The sequence below is a fragment of the Phacochoerus africanus genome, chromosome 2, assembly GCF_016906955.1.
Source record: "Phacochoerus africanus isolate WHEZ1 chromosome 2, ROS_Pafr_v1, whole genome shotgun sequence".
In the NCBI taxonomy this organism is placed as follows: Eukaryota; Metazoa; Chordata; class Mammalia; order Artiodactyla; family Suidae; genus Phacochoerus; species Phacochoerus africanus.
This window is the reverse complement of record NC_062545.1, coordinates 190,996,525-191,020,901: the sequence shown is the minus strand read 5'-3', so window position 1 is coordinate 191,020,901 and position 24,377 is coordinate 190,996,525. Positions and strand designations below refer to the sequence as shown.

Sequence of the window (24,377 nt, the reverse complement as noted above, 5' to 3'; positions counted from 1 at the left end):
GCAAATGACTGGCGCCTTAAAACAGGTGCCTCCAGATATGCTACACATGAAGCTGGTAGTGTAAGCAACTGCCACTTTTATTTGGTTATGAGATAGGAATGTTGCATCTTACTTTTCGCTTTCTGAACATTTATTGACATATATTACATAAAAACCATTTGTCGTGACTATGTGGATAGATCTCGAGGGCCTTGTGATGAATGAGATAAATCAGAGAAAGACAAATACTATATGATCTCACTTATATGTGAAATTTAAAAAAGCTAAACTCATAGAAACAGAGTAGAATGGTGGTTACTAGGGCTGGGGGTGGGGGTGGCAAATTAGGGAGATGTTGATGAAAGGGTACAAACTTGCCACAAGTAGGTAAATAAGTCCTGGAGATCTCATGAACAGCAAAGTAAATATGGTCAATGGTACTGTATTATAGACTTCAAAGTTTCTAAGAGGCTGGATCTTAAATATTCTTACCACAAAAAAGAAATGATAATTATGTGAAGTTATGGAGGTATTAGCTAATGCAGTGGTGGTAATAATATTGCAATATACAAATATATCCAATCAATGTGTTGTACACCTTGTTATATCTCAAATGTATTTCTAAATTTAAAAAAATATTACTTGCCTAATTAGAGAATAAATTTGCATTCATTCTTCAGTAAGTCTTCTATGCTTTTTTCATAATCTAGTGCCTGGAATACTCAAAATATTTCTGTTTTGTATCATATTTGAAGCACCATGGCTTTATTCTTTTAAATTTAATTTTTTGTTTCTAAGTAAAAAGAGGGAAATGACCGAATGATAGATGTGCTATAAATCTTAAAGCTTGTATTCCAGATTTTTAAATCACAGAATGTAAGTGAACAAGTCATATGGTCTAAAATGGTTTAATCCACATGTCAGCTCCAGGGATTCTTGAGATAGCTACTGACACTTCTGTTCTGCTCATTTTGGAGGCAAGTCATATATATCTCTTATTCAGAAGCCTTTGGCATTGGCTGGAGTCTCCTGGACCTGCTGCATTGTTTCTGAAGACTCCACTTGTCCAGAACCTCTGTTTTCATTGTTGTTGCCCCTTCTCAGCAGGAGGGACATATGTGTGACTGACATGCTTACCTGTAGGCACCACTGAGACACTAAATTGTACGCAGGGCGTCAAGATGCTTCACAGTGTCCTCCACATTTCAATCTTGTTAGAAAGTCACATAATTCAGGCCACTATACAGGTGACATAGCCCACTGAGATTCACTCACAGAGATATTGTCACTAGAGATTCAACAGCCTTTTCTTATCTGTGAATTTATAAACTATCCTTGGGGCTGGAAAAGCGAAATGGAATGACAGTAGGTGCCCTGGAATAGCACTGTGTCTACTCACCTGTTTAAGAGCCAAAAGCTGGTGAGAACCTGTAGCAACCACGGCTTTGTGGAATGAGCCATAGCAGCTCCCCCAGCGGCAGTGCCAGTGTTAAGTGGTGTGTGTGTCTCTCCCTACAGCTATTGACCTGCTGTACTGGAGGGACATCAAGCAGACAGGGATAGTGTTTGGGAGCTTCCTGCTGCTGCTCTTCTCCCTGACCCAGTTCAGCGTTGTGAGCGTCGTGGCCTACCTGGCCCTTGCTGCGCTCTCGGCCACCATCAGTTTCCGCATCTACAAGTCTGTTTTACAAGCTGTGCAGAAAACCGACGAGGGCCACCCTTTCAAGTGAGTGTCCCCCCTTGGCAAGCCCTTGCCCCGCCTCTCACACGCTCTTTCCTCGGCCTCAAGTTCAGCTCCTGTGCACTTTGGGTCATGCTTCTCTGACACCTGACAGGTCTCATAGAGTCTCTAACATTCTCTCTTTTAATACCTAATATTTCTGGTAAATTTCTAAAACAAACTCAGTTATTCTATGAGTTTATAGAATATGCCTATTCTGACACTTACTGCTTTATTGAGCTTTCTAAATTTTAATTACTACTAATTGAATATTAAATATTTATCTTTAATGTAAATATATTTTATATAATATAAATTCTTTTTGTGAATTTATGAAATGTGAAAAACATTACATTTATATTTAATATTAATTTTATACTTGTTAATAATAGTAATCCTACTTCATTATATGTATAGAGTGTTTTATAATTTAAAGAGTGTTTCAAGAGTTTCCTGGTGGCTCAGCAGGTTAAGGATCTGGTGTTGTCACGGCTGTGGCTCAGTTGCTGCTGTGGCACAGGTTTGATCCTTGGCCCGGGAACTTATACATGCCACAAGCACACCTAAAAAAAGATAAAATTAAAATTAAAAAATAAAGACTCTTTCAACAATTGCTACTCCCAACTCTGTGAAGAAGGCAAAATATTATAATCTCTATTCACAGATGGGGAAAAACCTCAGGTTCTATTATAAAGCAACTTGCTCAAAGTCACATGGCAGTAAACAGCACAGAGTCAGGTCCAGGGTGTTTGGATTTTTATTTCTATGCTTTTTGTGGAAGTTTAATATCAAAGGGCCAACCTTCTGAGGAATGCAAGCTTCATGAATAGTGCATATATAGGGGAAATCAGACTAAATGAACACTGAAGAAGAGGACTTTTTGTTGCTTGTGTACATGTGTGCGTGTGTTGTTGTTGTTGTTGTTGATGTTTTGGTTGCACCTGTGGCATATGGAAGTTCCCAGGCCAGGGATCAACCTATGCCATAGCTGTGGCAACACCAGATCCTTAACCCACTGTGCCACAGCAGAACTCAGAGGATTTTTTTTTTAAAGGCAGTATATTAAGAGGATATATGAAATATTGCACAAGGAGATATTAGCACTGACAGCTGCATGCTACCTGACTCTACCCCACTTTACTCCTGATTCTAGCTTATAAGGCCCACGTTTTTTAGCACTGACTCTCAGAGTCATCCCCTCACCTGTTGCTGACCCCAGAGTATAGGTCCCCTCCTGCACTGAGTGGTGTCCTTACCTCCTGTAACTGAGAGGTATTTCTTCATCCTGGATGAGACTTGTGGATGCTACTGCATAATAGCTTCTGAGCCAGCCTCAGAAATTCACGGGTGATGCCTCTGAATTCTTCTTGATTCACTGTCTCAACCAGTCAGTTGAATCAAGGCCTCAGAGAACCATGATCTTAAAAAAGAGGGGAAAAATGCCTGTGTTACGGAGACTTGCTGACAAAAAGGCAAAGGCTGTGTATCAGATCTCCTTCCCAGCCTCTGGTTCTTGGCCTCAGTGTCAAACACAGTAATGGTCTGATCATTCTCACCCTTGGGAGGGATTCTGTATTCTAATGCAGACTTAGGGGTCTTCTGGGCTATAACTTGGCTGCACATGCTTGCATCCCAAAGGTGGGAATGTCATCTTACAAGGGTGAATGACATGCCTACTTCAGTGACTCTAGCCTGTGACCAGTATCCATACCTTAGAGTCCTGCCCTGCCCCAGCCTCTGCTCTCAGCCATCTAAGAGAGGCCGGCTTCTTCCACATTTTTCCCTAGGCTGGCAAGTTACACTGAGGACTTATCTCTCACTTGACTTATTTCTCTGTAAACACTAGGACTAAGAGTCTAACTACAATTAGTTCAACTACTTTATCTTCCATTAGGAGACAAAATTTAAAATTTGAAGTAACAAATGAGATTTTCTGTTTTTTTCTAAAAAGGCACACAGGTAAACATAAACTCCTTACAACTCCTTCCAATTCTGTTTGACTCTTTTCCTCTCCATTCTCAGAATTAGGAGATCACTAGGAATATCCTCTAGGTGGACCGTATGGCAGAGGAAGGGAAGGAGAGAGAGAATAGACCTCTGGGTTGGGGCATGGGGCATGGCCAAAACAGGAAGGTGGATTGATTTTTATATATTTCAGGAGCCTAGTTCATCTACCCAAGAGTTCAGATTAACCATTTGAACAAATGGAAAATACAATGGCTAAAATACCACTCTTGCTAGAACCAGCGAGCATTTTAACACAGCCCAGGTCAACTTGCATCTTTCAGAGCTCTCTAGATGATCCTGAAAGTACTTTTCAGAATTTACATATGAAATCTTAGAGTTTTCGATGACAAATAATAATTGGCAGCTAGGATTTTCAGATATTTTAATTATTAAAAAAAGAATTCATTCATCTTCATGCAGCCAGGAGGAAATGAGGAATTTCACAATTACCTGGTGGGTCATAGACTTGAGCAAGTGAGCTGATTTGGGACTGACTTTTCTCTGCTCCCACCCAGTTGCTCTCAGTTATCAGTTCCCACTATAGTGTTGCCTATGGGAGACAGAAGCAATCGCAGTGCTCCACTAGGTGCCATGACTCTCCTGTTCCCCAGTGCACTGGCTGTGGGGGTAGGGGTGGTGCCCTGCAGCTGCTGGCTGGTATAAACCCTTCAGGATGACCTGGTAGTCATCCTCAGAATTGGAGGAGGAGAACCTACCTGTTTGATGATTCCCTGTGATGGAGTTCTCTGTGGGGGTGCTTTGTTGACAGGACCTACTTGGAGCTGGAGATCACTCTGTCTCAGGAGCAGATTCAGAAGTACACAGACTGCCTGCAATTCTATGTGAACAGCACACTTAAAGAACTGAGGAGGCTCTTCCTCGTCCAGGACCTGGTGGATTCCCTAAAAGTAGGATTGCTCAAGCCATCCCATTTCACAGTCTTGAGTTTTGTTTTCCCTAAATGTATAGTGTTATAAACTACCATGTGACGGAGAATAAAATAACAAGTGCTAATTATATTCTAGAGTCAGAAAACCTGCAGCTGAATGGTACCATGGAGCTCATCCAGTCTAATCCCCTCATTTTACAGATGCTGGAACTGTGGCTCAGAGAGGTTAAGACACTTGTCTGAGGTTTCCCAGAGAGTCACTGACAGAGCTGGGATCAAACCCAGATCATACAACTTCTAGTCCTGTACTTTTTACAACACTCCAGATTGCTGCTTCTCCTTATTGCTTTCAATTCCCAAGTTAATTTCCTAAAATTAATTTTAAAATAAAAATCTAGTGTAGGGAATGTAAAAATTCTTTGAAAGAAATACCAAACTCTGCTAATAAGACGTGTAGGCTGTGAGACAAGCACCTGAAGGTTCAAGGACCTTGCAGTGCTGAGTATTATTCCTGGTGTTTTCATTGAACTCACTGGGTTTTTTTTAATAAGCTGCTGCGACCTCCCTTACATGTAAAACATCAGAGGGGCGGGGAGCCCAGGCGGGGTTGTTGTGAGTTCCCCGGTCTCCCAGAGCACTTTGTGCACAGAAGGCAGGGCTGCTCCATAACTGAGGAAGAAAGAACATAAGAAAAGTGAGTGATGAGGCCTTGACCTTTGAGGTGCTTTACTGGAATAATTTCTTGGCAAATAATGACTAAAAAGAGACAGCAGGGAAATTGTAATTACTCCCCATAGGGCTTTTAAGGTGAAATTTCTCTTTATGATATCATTATATTATAATATAAAAATTGTGGGCTAGAATGGGGATCAGCAAACCTTATCTACAAAGAGCCGTATAGTAAATATTTTAGGCTTTATAGGTTACACAGACTCTGTTTCAGCTACTCAACTTTGCTGTTATAGCAGGAAGGGAGCCAAAGACAATACATAAACGAATGACTGTGGCTATGTGCTAATGAAACATTGTTTGTGAACACTGAAAATTGAATTTCAAATCATTTTCACATATCATGAAATGTTATTCTTGTTTTGATTTTTTTCAACCACTGCAAAATGTAAAATCCATTCTTAACTCATGGGCCCATACAAAAACAAGCCAATGGCCAGTTTGCTTACCTCTACCCCAGAATATTATTTCATTGAGTCCCTCAAATCTTACAACAAAGAGGTCCAAAACGTTCTGAGAAAAGTAAAGATTAGATCATCTTTCTGCGAAGAGCTTTAAATGCTGTTATATTTCCCATTGAAACCGTGATGTAGTTTGCCTCAAATTTTAATATAAAGAAGTCAATGAAATGAGACTTCTCTGTCATGATGGTGTTAGAAGCTCTGATCATCATTTCATTCTTTAGTTTGCAGTCCTGATGTGGCTCCTAACCTATGTTGGCGCTCTCTTCAATGGCCTGACCCTGCTGCTCATGGGTGAGGACAGATAAGTGTGTTATGTCTCCCTTCATAAACTCTGAGAACATAAAGCTTCCTAGGCTGTTAGCTTGGTTGGATGGACTCCTAATAACAAATACCAGATTCTCGGAGTACAGAGCCTTTCCCTGACCATCATAGTTCAGTTAACGGGCACACTATATATCACACAATAATAATGAATTTCTTAATCTCAAGGTTTTTTTCTTTAACCATAATTGGTTTATTTGGCTTCATATATATATATATCTGCTTCAGTGGCAGTTATGTATAGAAATTCAGATTCCTCATAGGAGGGCATTCCCTCCGTCCAGGAATAATGACTTAAACATCTGTGGAGGTCTTAGCCATGTTTTTGTTTTCCTCATGGACTAGCCCTGCCATCTTTTAGCTAGGATGCTGACTACTGTAGACAATGCTGTGATAGTATATAACTATATAACTTGCATCTATAAGTTTATTCTTACTGATGGCTCTCAGAATTTTAATACTATATTTGTTTTTCATCCCAGCTGTAGTTTCAATGTTTACTCTACCTGTAGTGTATGTTAAGCACCAGGTAAGTTCTATGCGGTATTAGTCATTCTTGTTAAATTTTGACCTCGTGAACTTTGGATGTGCTCATGATTTCTTCCTCTTGGTAGGCACAGATTGACCAATATCTGGGACTGGTGAGGACTCACATAAATGCTGTCGTGGCAAAGTAAGTTACATCGTGCAATTCTTAAAAAGGAGAGACATCTGAGTCATGCATTTGAGTAGATTAGGGAGCAATAATAAGAGGGTAATAAAATAATGGGTTGATTTATGATCATTCACTTATGAGCCATATATTCACACCCTTCCCAAATATATCATTTCAGAAATTAAGTATTAATTTTAAAACTCCCAATTAAACAAAATTTTCAGTGGTTTATTTCAGAGATCGTGATGAGTGAGTTTTAATGAATGAATGATATTAAGCTTTACCTGGGGACTGGCTCATGTCCAAGAATAAGATGGGTTGGAGGTAAGAAAGAAGTCTGTTTCAGAAAAGTAAAATTAATTTATAACAGCTTAATTGAAATAAAAACAGCAATTTAACATATTTTCAATATTTTAAACAATAAACATCATTAATTTTAAACCATTGAAATTATTTTTAAAACTTAAAGCTTTTTTTAATCTTTAGAACTTTTGTCACATTTTAAATTACATCATTTCAACTTAACATTAGTGTGCGTTTGCTTATTTTATTAACACCATTCCTTTTTAAACCTGTCTTAAATAAACTCTATTTTATGTCTGCTTTCTATATGAGATAAAGATTCCAGTTATAAGTAGCTACAGTTAATATGATCATTAAACGTAGTAGTTTTCCTTAATCCTTAATTTATTGTTTTTAGCTGTGTCTTCATCTAAAATGATAGTTTTTATGTTGTCATTATTATTCAATATTTTGCTTTAATCAAAAGCTGACCTAGGCTTCAGCTACAATAAATATCTCAAAAAAGACCAGACTTTTTTTTTTTTTTGTCTTTTTAGGGCCACACCCACGGCACATGGAGGCTCCCAGGCCAGGTGTCCAGTTGGAGCTGTAGCCGGTAGCCTATGCCACAACCACAGCAACACTAGATCTGAGCCGCGTCTGCAACCCACACCACAGCTCACTGAAATGCTGGATTTTTAACCCACTGAGCAAGGCTAGGGATCGAACCCACATCCTCATGGATACTAGTCAGATTCATTTCCACTGAGCCATGTCAGGAAGTCCAAGACTAGACTTTTTTTGACGTGAACTCTCTAGTAATCTTAGAGGTATGTGGCTAGACCTATGTGATGGTCAGAATTAAAGGGAATTATTTTAGATAGTCAAAGTTGTATGAAACAAAACAAACAAATAAAAAAAAAAAGCACTTTAGTGTTCCTCTGCCATTTGATTTGCGTATAATCAGTTACAGTTCTCTCCTGAAATATATAAAGATTTTTGTTTTTTTACTACGTATTGCTTATACTCTTTCTTCTTCAATTCATGGTAAATTCATGTAAATCTGTATCAGATCTACAGCACATTTCAAAATGCCTGAAATTATCATTTTAGACACAAATGCAAGTAATACCTAATGAAAAATCAACAAATTGAGGGTAAATATTTATTATTTTGTATTAAGAAATGGCAGCATGGTATACTATAAAACTTGGTGGTTGCCAAAACCTGGGGAACTGTTAAAAATATGAATTCCCAGACTCTACATCAGATTTGTGGAATAAGAATGTCTAGGATAAGGGGCCTGTGATCTCTGTTTTAATGAACTCCCTAGGTGACATTTTGGCAGTTAGAACTATCTTCAGAAACTACAGCAAAGAACATCAGAATAGGAGCTTGGAAACTGGATGACAAAAGTTCTGGTCCTCAGCTATCCAATACTTAGTTTGGGGATCTGGAACAAATCACATTTTTCATTCGATTGATTGGTTGCTTGCTTCCAAAAAGAGACATACCTGTTATGTTCTAGGCATTGTGTGTAACAGGCACAGAGAATATAAAGTTCAATGAGATGATCCCATCCTAGCAGAGCTCTCAGCCTACAGATGCAGATAAAATCATAAAGAAATAACTCTAAGACAGCATAAGAATGACGATAGAGTTGTACAAAATTATTAAGGCCAGGGAGATAAGGAAACTGCTGTTCCCACCTGGAGGGAATAATAGAAAGCCCCTACAATGAGGGTCCTTGCTAGCATAGGTGGGTCCTGTTGCAGATTTTTCTGTATCCTCACATAGCAGAAGTGAAAGGAAAAACTCTCTGGGTTCTCCTACATAGGGCACTAATCCCATTCCTGAAGATTCCACCCTCTCATGACGTAATCACCTCCCAAAGGCCCCACCTCCTAAAACCAACACATTGGGGGTTAGGTTTCAAATGTGAATTCGAGGGTGGCAGTGGGAGGGTGAGACATTAACATCCATTCTGTAGCAGCCCTGAAGGATGGATAAACACTCATCAGGTGGATGATGAGGGGAAAGACATTGCAAGAAGAAGTAATACAGGTAGAAGCAGAAGCATGAAAATGTAGGACAAGTTCAAGAATCAGTGAGTCAACCAGCATGTATAAAGCTTAAATGAGTAGAAAGGTCAACTAAAAAGGGTCTAGAAAGAGAGACTGAGGTCAAGTATTGACTCCTCTAAGGAGTTATGACTCTGACTCAAAGGAAACAGCCTGTCTTTGATGTTCCTAAGCAGAGGGTGATGTAATCAGACTTGAGTTTTGCACAGGTTACTATGACAGTCTAGTGGGAGGAGAATTTTAGAGGAAATGTGATCAGCTAAGAAGCTATCAGAATTCAAACAAAAGTGATAAGGCTTAGGCCTGTTAAAATGGAGAGAAAGGAGAGATGGCAGAGAAATATGATGTATGAACATATGTATACAATGTCGTTGGTTAAATTAAAATTGGAAATCAGAGTTCCCGTCTTGTCTCAGAGGTAACAAACCGAAGTAATATCCATGAGAACATGGGTTTGATCCCTGGTCTCGCTCAGTGGGTTAAGGATCTGGTGTTGCCATGAGCTGTGGTATAGGTTGCAGACACCGCTCAGATCCCACGTTGCTATGGCTATGGTGAAGGCCAGCAGCTGCAGCTCCAGTTCGAGCCCTAGCCTGGGAACTTCCATATGCCATGGGTGCATCCCTAAAAAAAAAAAAAAAAAAAAAAAAAAAAACAGAAATCAAGGATGTGAAAACAAATAAAAAGTAAACATATTAACCATGAGGACTAATATGGTTTCTGTAATTGAGCCTCATTCATATTTGGCTCTGAGCTTCATGGTAGCCAAGAATAAACAGAGAAACTGGGTAAGTTATATAGTTCTTGTTTATCAAAAAGGAGGAAACAGCAGTTCTTTAAGAGAATGTTTTGCCTAACACTAAATTTTGAAGATTTCTTGGTGGGATCTAATCCCTAAGGCTCCTTCAGTCTCTGAAATTCTGATTCCATGTTAGAAAAATTACCAAAAGAACTCACACAATTTTAGTTAAACATGATCTTTGGAATTAGACAGACTAGTTTGAGTCCATTTCTGGCTTTTTTTTTTTTAGCTATATGAGTTCATCAGAAGTGTTATTTGACTCCTTAGGCCTATTTCCTTATCTATATTTTGAAAAGATCGTGTCTGTAAAATACTGTTACAGAGATAGGAAGCACTCAGTTAATATTAGATGGTCATGACCATGGTCATCCTCCTCCTACTGCTTAGAGATTGGCAGGTGTGGAGACAGTCCCAGACTGGGTCAGGTGACCTTGGTGCCCTCCCTCCTCTATAGTGAGTGGATGGATGACCAGGTCATTTAACCTTTCTATGTCTCAATTTTCCAGCTCTAAGCAATAACATCTAATAATGCTTATTAGAGTTTTGAAAGTAAGGGAAAAGGGTGAAAAATTTTACAAGATAAAATAAATATTGTAGAGGAAATAAATAAGGTTTAAATAACTGAAAATCTAATAATGAATCTGCCTCAAGTGAATACAACTCTCCATGTCCTGGTGAGTTATATTCTAGGATGATAAAATAGCCTGAAATTGGGCAGAAACTGTCTTTATTTTCAAGTGAAAAGAACAGATTCTATAAATCACTTTTGATGAATTGAATGCCTACTCTCAAGCAATTCTAGAATGAATTAGTAAAAATGTAGGTAAATACTCAGATCGTTCTATGATCACTAAACTGAGGAATCATACAGTCTGCTCTAGCCAGCAAGACTTTGGATTTCAGTAGAGTACTTGAAAAGTCTTCTTGGTGTCCTTGAGGAGAAAATGGAAATGGTCCAGTTGATAGCACAATTGGTAGAGTTCTAAAAAGTCGAAATAGCAGATTCTAAGGATGTTTGTTAATGCATCAAATATCTGTCCAGAGTGAGGTGTAATAATGTGACACAGGGCTCTGCTCTTGACTCCATTACTTTCCATCCCAGTACTTCACATGATTATGTGAAGAAATCAGTCAATAAATTGACATCTTTATATGCCTAAAATGCTATAATTTAAGGGATGTGGTAGAGTTCCCATCGTAGCATCCATGAGAACACAGGTTCGATCCCTGGCCTTGCTCAGTGGGTTAAGGATCCAATCTGGCATTGCTGTGAGCTGTGGTCTAGGTGGCAGATGCAGCTTGCATCCCAAGTTGCTGTGGCTGTGGTGTAGGCTGGCAGCTGTAGCTCCGATTCGACCCCTAGCCTGGGGACCTCCATATGTCAAGGGTGTGGCCCTAAAAGAAAAAAAAAGAAAAGAAAAAGACAAGGGATGTGGCTTCCTTGGGTTATTCATTATCTAATTTATACTTTCTTATTTTTGCATAGAAATGTATTTATAGACACTCATACCTAAAAATCATCTTTTGGAATATTTAGCTATTTGGTCACTTAGCTAATTAAAGTAACAACACCTAATGATGTCATAAAATGATTTCATTAATAACACTTGTAATTTACTACCTTTTGACATTATCTTTTTAGGATTCAGGCTAAAATCCCAGGCGCTAAAAGGCATGCTGAGTAAATCGATATCCCACCGGGGACTGGACATCAAGAGGAATGTCTGAAGTGGTAACAGCTCTGTCTTACATGTTACTGCAAATTGATTGTTTCTCCCCCCAGTACCATAATCTTAGAGACAAACTTTAAAACAGCTATTTTTAGGCTGTTCCTGTACTCTTAGGATATTTGAGTCACTTGTGTCAAGCACTAAAGTATAGAGAAAAGTGTATTAGATGTGGTTTTTAATTTTGTGTTGCTGAAAAAAAAAAAGTGCATGATGGCGAGAACCCAAGTTATCTTTCTTTTGTCGGTGTTCTTCTCCTCTCTGCAATGCTTCTGTAGCTTCTCATGTTTCCTGTGGCTAGGCCTTTCCTGCCCAGTGCACTGATGCAGTAGTGGAAATCGCTTATCTGTCCTTGGGTTGCTGGTTGGATTAATCTTTAATAACAATATATAGACTTGTAGACTAATGTTTAAGTTTTTCCAACACACACAACATGAAAATAAAAACAAGTCGACCGTACTTAGGATAATCAGTTTTGTATAACTTAAAATAATTAAATAAATGAATAAACCCAAAACAAACATGCAGTACTTTTGTTGTGTGAGACGGATGGACTGATTTACATGTATGGTAACTAAAAAGTACCAGCATGTTAACTTTATTACAATTTGTATTACTTTCTCTGTAGTTCCTAATGGACTTAATTATGGACTCTGGATATTTGCACTTATGTACTTGATACTGAATGCATAAATAAATGTTACTAAATGTAGAAACTTTTCCCTTTCTTCTCATGATCTTACCAGAAAATGCAAAAGCTCTAAGAAATAAAATCTCATGTGGACATGCTGGACCAAGCTCTACTCGTTTCTAAGACCATGTAATCCAGCTCCAACCTGATCCATGGCTCCTTTGTGTTATTAATAGAAATCCCTAAAGATTAGTAAAACTGGGAAACACTTCATATTGTCCTCTGTAAAGTTGATGCAGATAACATAAATAGTTTTTTAAGGCTTAAAAATGATATGAATCCTTCCGTAAACTTCTTATAATAGTATGCAATGCAACACTGGCACAAAACAATTATAATTGCTATGAACTCACTCAGTAGTTATTTATTGAGCATCTACTCTGTGTCAAGCATGAAGAACAGGGCTCTAAATAAGAGAGACAGTGGTTCCTGGTCTCATCAAACTAAGTCTTCTAATGATTCCATATTACTTTTTGCAGAAGTTCAGTTGCCTATATTATGTCACTGTTAAAGGCAAAAGTCAAAGATGATGAGATAGAAGTGGATGAAATAAAAATGGAAGAGAAAAGGAATAGTTACTTACATAAAGCTGCCTTTGACCAGTTTGGACTTGGGTTCAATAAGTACTCATGGAGTAACCATTCTGTGCAAAGTGGTGGATGACAACACAGGCAACTACTGGACACTGTGTCAACAGCCAAGATGGAGGGACATGGGCAGCAGCTATGTGGAAATTCTCACAAAGTAAAAGGCAGCATGAAATAAGAGCTGCACTATAAGATTAGAGTAACAGAAGGATTCTCAGAGGAAGTAGACTTTGGGGCTCTGGGTTCTGATCTGGCTTTTTCCAGAAGGAGAAGAAACAGTATGAAGAAAGAACATGTACTAAGGTGCTAAGACATGGAAGCACATGGCATATGCAGAGAATAGTGCGTAATACACTGAATTGGGGTATAAATTGCTTAGGTGGGAATGTAGTACCAAGTAAGGCTGAAAGGGTGGGTCAAGCCCATATTAGGAAGAAACTTGAACGCTAAGGATTTCATGCTTTTTTAGATGTGAGAGAGTCACAGAGACACACTGAGGGTGCATGATTCTGGAGATTAGACCAATATAGGAGACAAATGTGGCATACCTAACAGCAAACGGTGACAAAAGACAAGGCTTCAACCAAAGCAGCTGCAGTGAGAATAGAAAGGAGATATTCACTTGTCTCTGATCCTCTATATCATCCCAGCATGCCTAGTGCCCAAATGTGCACAGAGGAGCCGCTAAGAGAGATGATATGGAGGTGGATGGGACTGGAGTTGGTGACTGACTACGTGTAGAGACCAAGGCTGACCCTGGGAGTGATGCCTCCTTAAATTTTGCACCCTAGGCACCTTGCTTGCCCTGCTCCAGCCACAGCTCTGTTGAAGGCTAGCTGATCAGGAGAGTACAATACCATTTTTCAGGTGAGAAAACTCAGAAGGGCTCATCTGGAGAAGGAAGATGATAAGCTTGGTTTGATGCCTGCTATTTTTTATTGTTACAAGACACAGAAGAGGATGTGTGTGAAGTTTCTTCCAAATATATTTACTGTGTCAAATTAATGTTCTTCAAGGTCTGCATATACAGCATTTTCTTCCCTCCTAGCTGCCTGGAATTCCTTTAATAAGCAGTTGCTTATTCAGAGGATCTAATGAGGAATTCTGTTTGCTGGCAGCAGTGGTGAAGAAAGTTTCCTGAGGAAACTCCAGCCTGACCTAATGATAAGTGTGGATATAGAAATTTAAAAGATGGAACATGGAGTACATATGATCCTGCTTCTACAGGAAGCGTCAGTCAAAATGATATTTGAGATGATGGAAATAATGTGAGGACCCAATGAGCAGGTAAGAAGTAGACCAAGAATGGAGCCTTCAGGGACCCAGGATAGGTGAGGTTATCCTGAGAGCTGTGAACAATAGAAAATTCTTATAGCCTACACATGAGTTAAGCAAGCAGGTGGTGAGTAGGTGAAGAAGTTGTGGTATGTTTTATGGATCATTTTAGGAAAAAGGAAGTAGTGCAGTTGGTATATCCTCTGTTCTTTCCCTACCTGTATCAATTTTCTTGTATTTCCCTAACAAAGTACCAAAAACTGAATGACTTAAAACAATACATTTATTGTCACAGTTCTGGAAGTCCAAAATCAAGGTATCACCAGGGCCATGCTTTCTCTGATAGCTCCAGGGGAGAATCCTTCCTAGCTTCTTCTGGCTTCTGGTGGTTGCCAAAAGTCTGTGGCATTCCTTGACTTGTAGACATATCACTCCAGGCACAATATCATCTTCTCCTTGTGTGTCTTCTTCTCTCTGCATCCAAATTTTCCATTTTTATAAGGATACCAGACATTTTGGACTAGGGCCTCCTAATAACCTCATTTTAACTTGATTGCCTTTGTAAAGACCCTATTTCCAAATAAGGTCATATTTTGAGGCACTGGGGTTTGGGACTTGAACATATCTTTTATCACAGACACAATTTCAACCCATTGGACCCCGCTGAGCCTTATAATGGCTCTCATGTCACTGTGAAGACTTATCCTTCTGTGCAGAGCCCAGACCTGTTTGCTCACTTGTTTCTCACTGTAAGGAATTCCTGCTGAGTGGTGGGATAGCCTGAACAGAGAAGTTACAAATAAAGAGATTGAATTAGTAATCAAAAACTTCCTAATAAAAGCCCAGGACTAGATGGCATCAGGGCTAAATTCCACAAAACATACAAAGAATAATGAATATCAATCCTGACACTTTTCCAAAAAACAAAAAGAATACTTTCAAACTCATTTTATGAGGCCAGCATTACCCTGATACCAAAGCCAGATAGACACAAGAAAAGAAAACTGCAGGCCAATATCTCTGATGAACATAGATGCAGAGATCCTCAATAAAATAGTAGCAAACTGAATTCAACAGCATCACCCAAAAAATTATACACCATGACCAAGTAGAATTTATCCCTGGGTTGCAAGTATAGTTTAACATATGCAAATATATCAATGTTATACACCACATTAGCAGAATAAAAGATAAAAATCACATGATCCTCTCAGATGCAGAGGAAACATTTGACAAAGATCAACATCCATATATGATAAAAACTCTCATCAAAATAGGAATAAAAGGAATTTTCTTCAACAAAAGAAAAATCATTTATGAAAAGCCCACAGCTAACATTGTAATTGATGGGGGAAACTGAAACCTTTTCCTCTAAAATCTGATACAAGTCAAAGATGCCCTCTCTTGCTACTTCTATTTAATATAAAACTGGGACTACTAGCAAGAGCAATCAGACAAGAAAAAGAAATAAAAGTCATCTAAATCAGAAAGGAAGAAGTAAAATCATCTCTCCTTACAGAGGACATGATCCTGTATGCAGAAAACCTGAAAGATTTTACACACACACACAAATTATTAGAACTAAAAAACAAATACAGTTGCAGGATATAAACTCGACATCCAAAAATTGTATTTTTTTACATCAACAATGATCTATCCAAAAAGGATATCAAGAAACTAATCCCAGGAGTTCCCATTGTGGCGCAGCGGAAACGAATCTGACTAATATCCATGAGGATGTGGGTTTAACCCCTGGTGTTACTCAGTGGGTTGGGGATCTGGCATTGCTGTGAGCTGTGGTGTAGTTTGCAGATGCAGCTCAGATCCCACTTTGCTGTTGCTGTGGCTGTGGCCAGCAGCTGAAGCTCAGATTTGACCCCTAACCTGGGAACTTCCATATGCCACAGCCCTAATAAAAGGGGGGGACAGGGAGAAAGAAAGAAAAGAAAAAAAAAGAAAAAACAATTCCGTTTGCAATAGCATCAAAAAGAATAAAATATCTAGGAATAAACCAAGGAGGTAAAAGATCTACATACTGAATACTATAAGACATTGATGAAAGAAACTGAAGAAGACAAAAATAAATGAATATTCATGCTCATGGATTGGAAGAATTGATATTGTTAAAATGTACAACTATCCAAAATGATATATAAATTCAGTGTAATCCCTATCAGATTCCAAAGGCATTTTTCACAGAGATAGAAAATGCAATGAAACCACAAACCATGAATATCCTAGGTAGTCATGAGAAAGAAGAACAGAGTTGGAATTATTATCTCTCTGATTTCAAACTATACTATAAAGCTATAGTAATTAAAACAGTATGATAGTGGCATGTAAACAGACACATAGACCAGTGAAACAGAACAGAGAGCCCAGGAGTTCTTGCTGTGGTGTAGTGAGTTAAGAATCTGACTTCAGAGGCTCAGGTCACCATAGAGGTGTGGATTCAATCCCCAGCCCAGTGCAATGGATTAAAGGATCTAGTGTTGCTGTAGCTGCAGCTGCAGCTCAGATTCAGTCCCTGGCCCAGGAACTCCCATATGCAGCCATATAAATAAATAAGGAAGAAAGGAAGAAAAGAAGAAAGGAAGGGAGGAAGAAAGAAAGATGAAAAGATAGCTAAAAAAAAAAAAAAAAGAAGAAGAATAGAGAGCCTAGAAATAAATCCGTGCATATTTGGTCAACTAATTTTCAACAACAAAAATTGTCTTATCTTTGCATCCTCTGTGTGGGAGAGAACACCCATAAGTATATTCCCAACAGAGTAAGTGGTACTTTCTTCAGGGACTCATGTATTCTGTCAGGGTATCTGCATAAACTCATTTGGGTACCCAATTAATAGTAGAATTTGTAACTTCCATTGGGAAGAATAATTACTAAACCAATAGCATTTTTTTTCATGGCCTTTTAGAGTTGTTTTTTTTTTAACCAGATAAAGTGCATTTCCTTTTTTTTCCTTTTTTACAAAAATTTACCGTATTTTTATTTTTTGTTCTTTAATTTCTAAATTGGTTATTATATGAAGTGTATTTAGCCAGTTAACTAATTCAGTAATTTTGCTGCATAATTTATTAGTCAATAAAGTTATTTTGAAGCTATGAAAATGAAACTTCTTAATAATATAGCAGCATTGAGCCAGACACTATGCCTGGTGGGCTCTTTACAAAACACTTCTAATTTTCAGAATCTCAAAATCCTACATGCTTAATATTTTTATTTTTATTATCCAAATGAGGAAGCTGAATCTCAAGATGTTTAAAAAGCTGACACAAGTTTACACAACTAGTAAGTGGATCATGTTTGTCTGATTTTGAGGCCAAGACCCTTTCCACTGAGAGCACTGTCTTTCCTGTGTTTCTCTGCCCCCTCCCTGTGATCTCTAACTCAGGAGCTATGCTTCAACAAGACTGTTTGATTGCTAGTAAAAACTCACTAAAGTATATTAATTATAAATAGGCATTATTGGAAAAACACGATGGTGTTCCAGGACTTACCCATAGGGGTTTGGGTATTTTTCCAAGCATAGTTTTGCTGCTTTGACCTTTGTGGTTTAAGACAGCAGTGCTTCAATCCAGGCACTACCTAACAACCCTGTCATGAATAGTGTCAGAAAAGAAAAGTGCACAAACTTAAAGAACTCTCTATCACAGCTAATTTTACATACAAATTCATCATGAACCAGAATGTATTCATATTAGAACAGGAGGGAAAAAAGAGTAATAGTTGGAGCCATGGTGACAATTATTTAACTCCAAAGGCTCATTGATCTAGCAGAATCCAAAGTTCTTATTAAATCATGGTTAAATAAGAGTTACCATTTAAAACTAATTATTAAGCAATAAAAATAAAATTCATTAAGAAGCAACATTTATGTGCAGCTTAATCTGGTGATTCAAAATGTCCTTTAGGGTCTTGTAATAATAGTGGCAAGTAATAATTTTATGAATGTAAATTCTTGCTGTATCAGCAGTGTGAGATCCTAAGAAAGTTACCTTTTTCCCCAGTATTTTTCTTGTCTACTAAACCTAAACTTCAAGAGGTTTTGAGCTCTATATTTTTAAAAAATTCTGAACATATGAATCTTTCCTATTACATGCAAAGTGCTATGCTATGTGCTATAAGAGATTAAAAAACTGAGTAAAATGCAATCCTCATTTTTAAGTTCATAGTACACAGATGACAACAGTAACTAAATATATGGAATTTTTTGTTTTGTTCTAGATATTGTTTTAAACAGTTTAAATGTATCGATTTATTCTCAAGACTACTCTAAATTAATGTCCCATTTACAGATGAGAGTATTGAGGCATAGAAGCTATACAAGTATTTAGTAATAAGACTATCACACGGAAAACTTTTAGACCACTCAGTCTATGATAATTACTAACCATGAAAAATTTGAATAAAGTGCTCTAGAGGCTCTAAGATTCTTGGGATCAAGAAAAATTTGTAGATGAGATAGCTTTTGAGATGAGCTGACAATACAAGTGTGTTTCAGTAGGCAGGGAAACCACCTGCAGTGTGCAGATTTTGATTCTAAACTGGTTGAATTTGACATTCTGGAAGCACAGGCAGATGAGAATGTTTAGTCCACAAAATTAAATGAAGAGGAGAGGTCAGGCAGGATATACCACCTGAGAGTTATTTGTGTAAATTCAACTCTATTCAAGGGAAGAGTTGAGAGAACCTGAAGAGAGAAGATCAAGAATGGAGTCCACACAGCCTGCCCCCTTTTAGCAAACAGGAAAAAAAAAAAGACAAGGAATCCAGGGAAGGAAGAGAAGAAGGAAGAGCAAGAACAAATTAGGAGGTGAGTTTCCAAAGAAGGGTTGGGGAGAGCCAGGCAATTGTGTCAAATACTACAGGGAGAAGGTGTGTGGGGATGGGGCTTGGGAAAAGGCCATGAGAGGATGATGGGAAGGCAATTTAGAATTCTGGGTGAAGGGATATGTTACAGCCCAGATGTAGACCACACTTTTAAAAAGTTGGGTAATGAAGGGAAGCAGAGAGGTAGGGCAGCAGAAGGGTTTGGAAAAGGCATGTATTTAGTAAAGAGATAAGTGGGCATGAGGTTGGAGGAACATGTGGAAGACACAGGAGAGGGAGGAGATAATTAAGGAAGGAGAAAGGAGGGAATGGGATTGAGAGCTGCCATGGCTTGTATTTTTAATTAAATGAGCTCTGGAAATTCTCAACTACAACCATATGTGGAGGGAGTAGTCCGCCAGTATTATCTGCCATTTGCTAAGTTTGTTAAGGAAAAAAAAAAAGAGAAAACAGATTTTTTAAAATCAAATGGAGAGTACCTGCCCCAAATCATCTTCATATGAATCATCTAATACACTTTAAAAAAATAAAAATTAACTAAATTGAGAAAAAAATAAGGAAAATAAGAACACTGCTACTTAAAAGATCATGAAGTAAGGATAACTTGATCCCCTTGCTGTACAGTGGGAAAATAAAAATAAATAAAAAAAAAAGAGATCATGAGTGTTAGAAGAATCTATAAAAATGCTAAATGAGTGTTAACAGTCATCCACTGCTACCTTTCTAAAAGAGGACACTACTTGAAACATCAGTGACTTCAATTAATAATAGTAAAAAAAAAAAGACATTCTTGCTAAACATGGCATTGGTTGTTTCAGGCTCAATTTAATTTGTGATTACTCTGCTGATGCTCACTTGAAAAAAATCAGAATGCCTGTAATTGATGGTGATATTCTATTCTGTGATAAAATGTTTAGGCAAAAATAAACTGAATTACCTAGCAGCTGCCAGCAGGGAGCAACTTAGACTCAACAGTATTGTGCAACATATTCATATTGCATACATATTGAGCATCTTATTCAGAACAGTATTGTCTGCAGCATAAAACCAAACTCCTGAGCTTGGAATTCAAGGCTCTTTATAGGGAAATCACAACCTAAATTTCTGGCTGGGCTCCCGCTTTTTCTCTCCATTCACCCCATGCCCATTGGGTACACCTCCCTGGCATCCTATACAATCCAGAGCATGCCCTGCTGTCATCCTATACAATCCAGAGCATGCCTTATCCCAGCCCTAAGCCCCTGCCCAGTCACAGAGACACAGGGCAGCTCTAGCATAGCAGACAGTGCCCAGTCCTGGAGTTAGGATTGTTCTGCCATTGTCCAACTCTAAGGGCCTGACCCAAGGTTATCCTCGAGGTCTTTAAAACTCGCAGAGAGATTTTCTGAAAATTAGGATAATCATTATAATCACCCTGGAGAGTTATGATAAATATTAAGTAGGGCATGGCAACAGTTACACAATGTGTATTTTCTAAAACCACAACCTGCTTTGTAGGTATGCTTCCAAACCTGTCCTTTGTCCATCTTCAAGGCCATTTTCTTAAAAACGGGGGCCAAATCTTATCCATGTGTTTAATCAAAGCACTGATTAGAGCATTTGGTATGCAACAAAGCTCAATACACACTGACTGGATTCATCAGAGAAAGTGAACTTTTTGGGAAAACAAGAGGAAAGGAGGATATCAGGAAAGAAGACAGCTGACTTCAGATTCCTGCCTCCTCTCTCTCCACTTCCTCCTCATATTACTCTTTCCTCTTTTTGCCTAATCTCTCTCTGACCTCTTTTTCCTTTCCACTAAGAGAATAATAAAAGAATCTGACTCCTTCATGTCTCCCTTCCTCAGAGAGGCCTTCCCCAGTATCACATATAGGTCTCTTGAATAAGCTCAGTGCCCAGCACAATGCCCAACACACAACAGGCACACCCTAAACACGTGAACCAGTGAGTCTGATGCCAGCACATATATGGCCACACCTTTCTCCAGTGCCCTGGCACGCATCTTTCTCTGCAGGGATTCAGCCTCAGAACCCTCCCTAATGGAGCACTCCAGGAAGCCACTGCTATCCAGGAGAAACACCACAGCAATAAAACCAGCTTCCCACCTCTGAAACTGCAACTGTTTTGCAGTAATCGTCACTAAGGGTCAAATGACCAAGAGGTTTAAGGAAGGTAAGAGTTGCAGAAAGGACATTAACATTTGTATTTCAGAAATGTTTCTGATTTTCCATTGAGTAGAAGTAAAAGCTGGGAAATAGTATGTGCTCTATGGTAAGCACACTGTTATTCTGTGTAAGCTTCAGAATGTAAAATCCAATTTTACAGATGTAGAATGGGGATTAAGAGGTTAACTACCTAAGCCAATCTAAGACTGCCACAAATGATGCAATTGGTGTTTGTTTTGTCACAAGAAATTGCTGATGATGGATAAAAACAAGCAGTCAAGAGACCAACTTGAAAAGGAGGCCCCTTATCAGGTGTTGTTACAAACACTGGCATGGGCTGCCTTCCTTGGAGATGCCCTGCTTTGTCTGGCATAACTCCATCTGGGGCAGTAGTCCATCTGTTTGCTTCTCCAACCATCTGGCATTACCTAGGGGACAACTCTTCCTGCCATTTTACCACAAATGATTGTGTAATAGAGTCTCTGTAGCTGAGAATTGCAGCCTGGTCACAAGACAGATACTTTAGAAGCTGTGAGAAGGCCAAGGGGTATGGAATCTTTTTTTAACGTATAACCAGCTTGCAGACCTAGGCATAAAGCCAATATGAAGGCTTAAATGGGAGAGATTCTACTGGTACTTAGTGGATGAGGATCACAATACCCTTTCTCTTCAATGCTAGAAGCGTCACAGATTCACAACTCCCAGGAAAGGTTCATCTAGCCAGCTGGTTTGGAAGTAATGCTGGAGTTGGCAAATAATTAGTTTTGGAGAATGTACATAAGTCTGCCATTCCGTGGGTAAACCTCCAGCTATTCTGAAGCCTCTTCTCTCCTGCCACCTCTACAGAGGCTGGAAATCCAGATACCTACTATCTGAACTCCCTTTCACAGGTGATCTTGTGATCTAGTCCTGCCCATTGAGACATAAAAGTACTAAGACTAGGACTCTGGACAGATTTCTTTCCCTAATGAAATGGACGAGGGGCTTCCATAGGTGGTGCCTTTCTACTCCTTCCCACTTTGTATAAGGGCATGACATCTGGGGCTACTGTGACTATGAAGCAACAAGCCTGAAGATGAAACACAACATGCAAACAATGGCAGGGCATTAGATATAAAGACCCCATTGACCAACCATGATGGAGAGGCAGGGCCACGTGCCCATATTAGTCACTGCATTTGGCACTGGTAGGGTCAGGGTGAGAAGACAGAGACTCTTTTTGCTAGAATTCTTACTTCTGAGGAGGATTTGAGCATGGTCCAGTACCAACCATCACAGATCCCGAAATGCTGAGCACAAAGTACTGAAACATGCAACCACTTCCTTTATGTGAGATGTTTAACACATCACCAAAACTGGGAGCCTGGCTTGGTCTAACCCAGGGTCTAGAAATGCAATTCAGGGTCTAGAAGTTGAAGTTTTTCCTAGAGGTAATAGATTTATATAGAGGTAGCAACAAGAGCAATGTCATCATCAAATACCATAAAACCAGTTATGGTTGTAGAAGCTGTCCTGTCCAGATACACATGGACACAGGATTGTGTATGTTCCTGTGCATCTGAGGTCAAATTCAGGCAACAGATGGGTCCTCCTGGCCCTGGTCAGCTGCAGGGGAAACAGAAACAAACTTGCTTACTATCACTAAAAATCAGTGTCAGCATGGGACCGGGGTATTCTAATATACTGTTCTGCTACTGAGTGAGTCTGCCTGAAAAATGTTGACTGGAAGAGAAAAGTATCTGTTTATGTTACCAGAGTAAAACAGAAACATGAGAGAAGTGGGACATGACTTTTGACCCAGTGAACACCATCTGTGGCTACTGAAGGATCAGAAAGTTTTTTATTTTTTATCTTTTAATTTTAATTTTTTTGTCTTTGTCTTTTTTGTTTGTTTGTTTTTGTTTTGTTTTGTTTTGTTTTTTAGGACTGCACCCACGGCATATGGAGGTTCCCAGGCTAGGGGTCTAATCGGAGCTGTTGCTGCTGGCCTACACCAGAGCCACAGCAATGCCAGATCTGAGCCGCATCTGTGACCTACACCACAGCTCACAGCAAACCTGGATCCCTAACCCACTGAGGTTTCAGGGATTGAACCTGAAACCTCATGGTTCCTAGTCAGATTTATTTTCACTGAGCCAAGATGGGAACTCCAGAAAGCTTTTTTAATAAGCTCAATTATTTTAGGTTTGTGTATTTATTTTTAGGGGTTTTTTTTGTAGCTTTACTTTCTTTTCTAATTATAAAGGTAAACATGCAATGTCCCCTTAGGGACTGGCCTCATTCATAGACAATAGAGAGCAACGTGATCCAAGTGAGGTGATGAATGGGAAGAATATTCTAGTGACAGCATAAAGGTTGGCTTAAAGTAGTCCAGTCCAGATAGTCCAAGAAGAGAGGTATTTATCACAGGAAATATTCTACAAGGGCTGCAGAAACCAAAAGGAAGTTACTTAAAGAAGATCCCAGAGACCAGAAAGCTGCCACAAACCAGTACCATGCCCATGTGCCTGCAGTGACTGATAAAGAGCTGGAGACTGCTGGAGGCCTGATTCCCACCCCTGCCACCTCTGGAGCCTCTCAAACTGCTGGGGTGTACAGTCAACTGAAACTGCCACTCCAGGAATGGCTTCTTTGCCAGCTAATCTCCCTCTAGCATCTCCAACCAGGAGACGAGGGTGTTTGAGACATGAAGTTGCTAGGCACCTGCCCCTGCTGCTCAGAGGAGAGCACAGAAGGGCTGGGACAGATCTGATGCCAAATCTTGCAAAAGAGGGGGCCTAGGAGAGTGTTCATTGCCAGCATATGGTTCTCCCTGGAGGAAGGAGTTCTGGATTCTAGAGCTAGTTCTGTTGTTGATGTGCTATGTCCTCTCCAAGGCTGTATAGCATAGTGATTCAGGGCCTAGGCTAGGTGTTCTCATATGCAAAGTGGGCAATAAAACCTACCTCAAAGGATTGTTATGAGGGCAAAATAGGTTATGGTAGATAGAGAATTTAGAACAGTGCCTGGAACATAGATCCATCCAACAAATATAGCTATTGTCATTGTTACTTTCACTCTGATTTCAATTTTGCCATCGTTAAAAAAAACTTAAGAAGGAGGGGGGTTAAATCATCTTTGCTGCTCTCTAACCGACCAGCAAAAAGGGGAACTAAGAGTTATACTCAATC

The 24,377-nt window shown here is 39.1% G+C and overlaps 1 protein-coding gene across 2 annotated transcripts in view; it reads left to right on the top strand.

The window, feature by feature from the left end:
• RTN1 (reticulon 1) overlaps nucleotides 1-12,368 on the top strand; it is a 225,811-nt gene extending 213,443 nt beyond the window's left edge. For both annotated transcript variants that reach the window (XM_047767460.1, XM_047767461.1), the window contains 6 exons: nucleotides 1,498-1,705; nucleotides 4,476-4,614; nucleotides 6,010-6,079; nucleotides 6,592-6,638; nucleotides 6,724-6,782; nucleotides 11,572-12,368. In XM_047767460.1, the coding sequence (XP_047623416.1) occupies nucleotides 1,498-1,705; nucleotides 4,476-4,614; nucleotides 6,010-6,079; nucleotides 6,592-6,638; nucleotides 6,724-6,782; nucleotides 11,572-11,614 (566 nt within the window). In that variant the 3' untranslated portion in view covers nucleotides 11,615-12,368. The remainder of the gene's footprint in view (nucleotides 1-1,497; nucleotides 1,706-4,475; nucleotides 4,615-6,009; nucleotides 6,080-6,591; nucleotides 6,639-6,723; nucleotides 6,783-11,571) is intronic.
• Nucleotides 12,369-24,377: the final 12,009 nt, after the last annotated feature.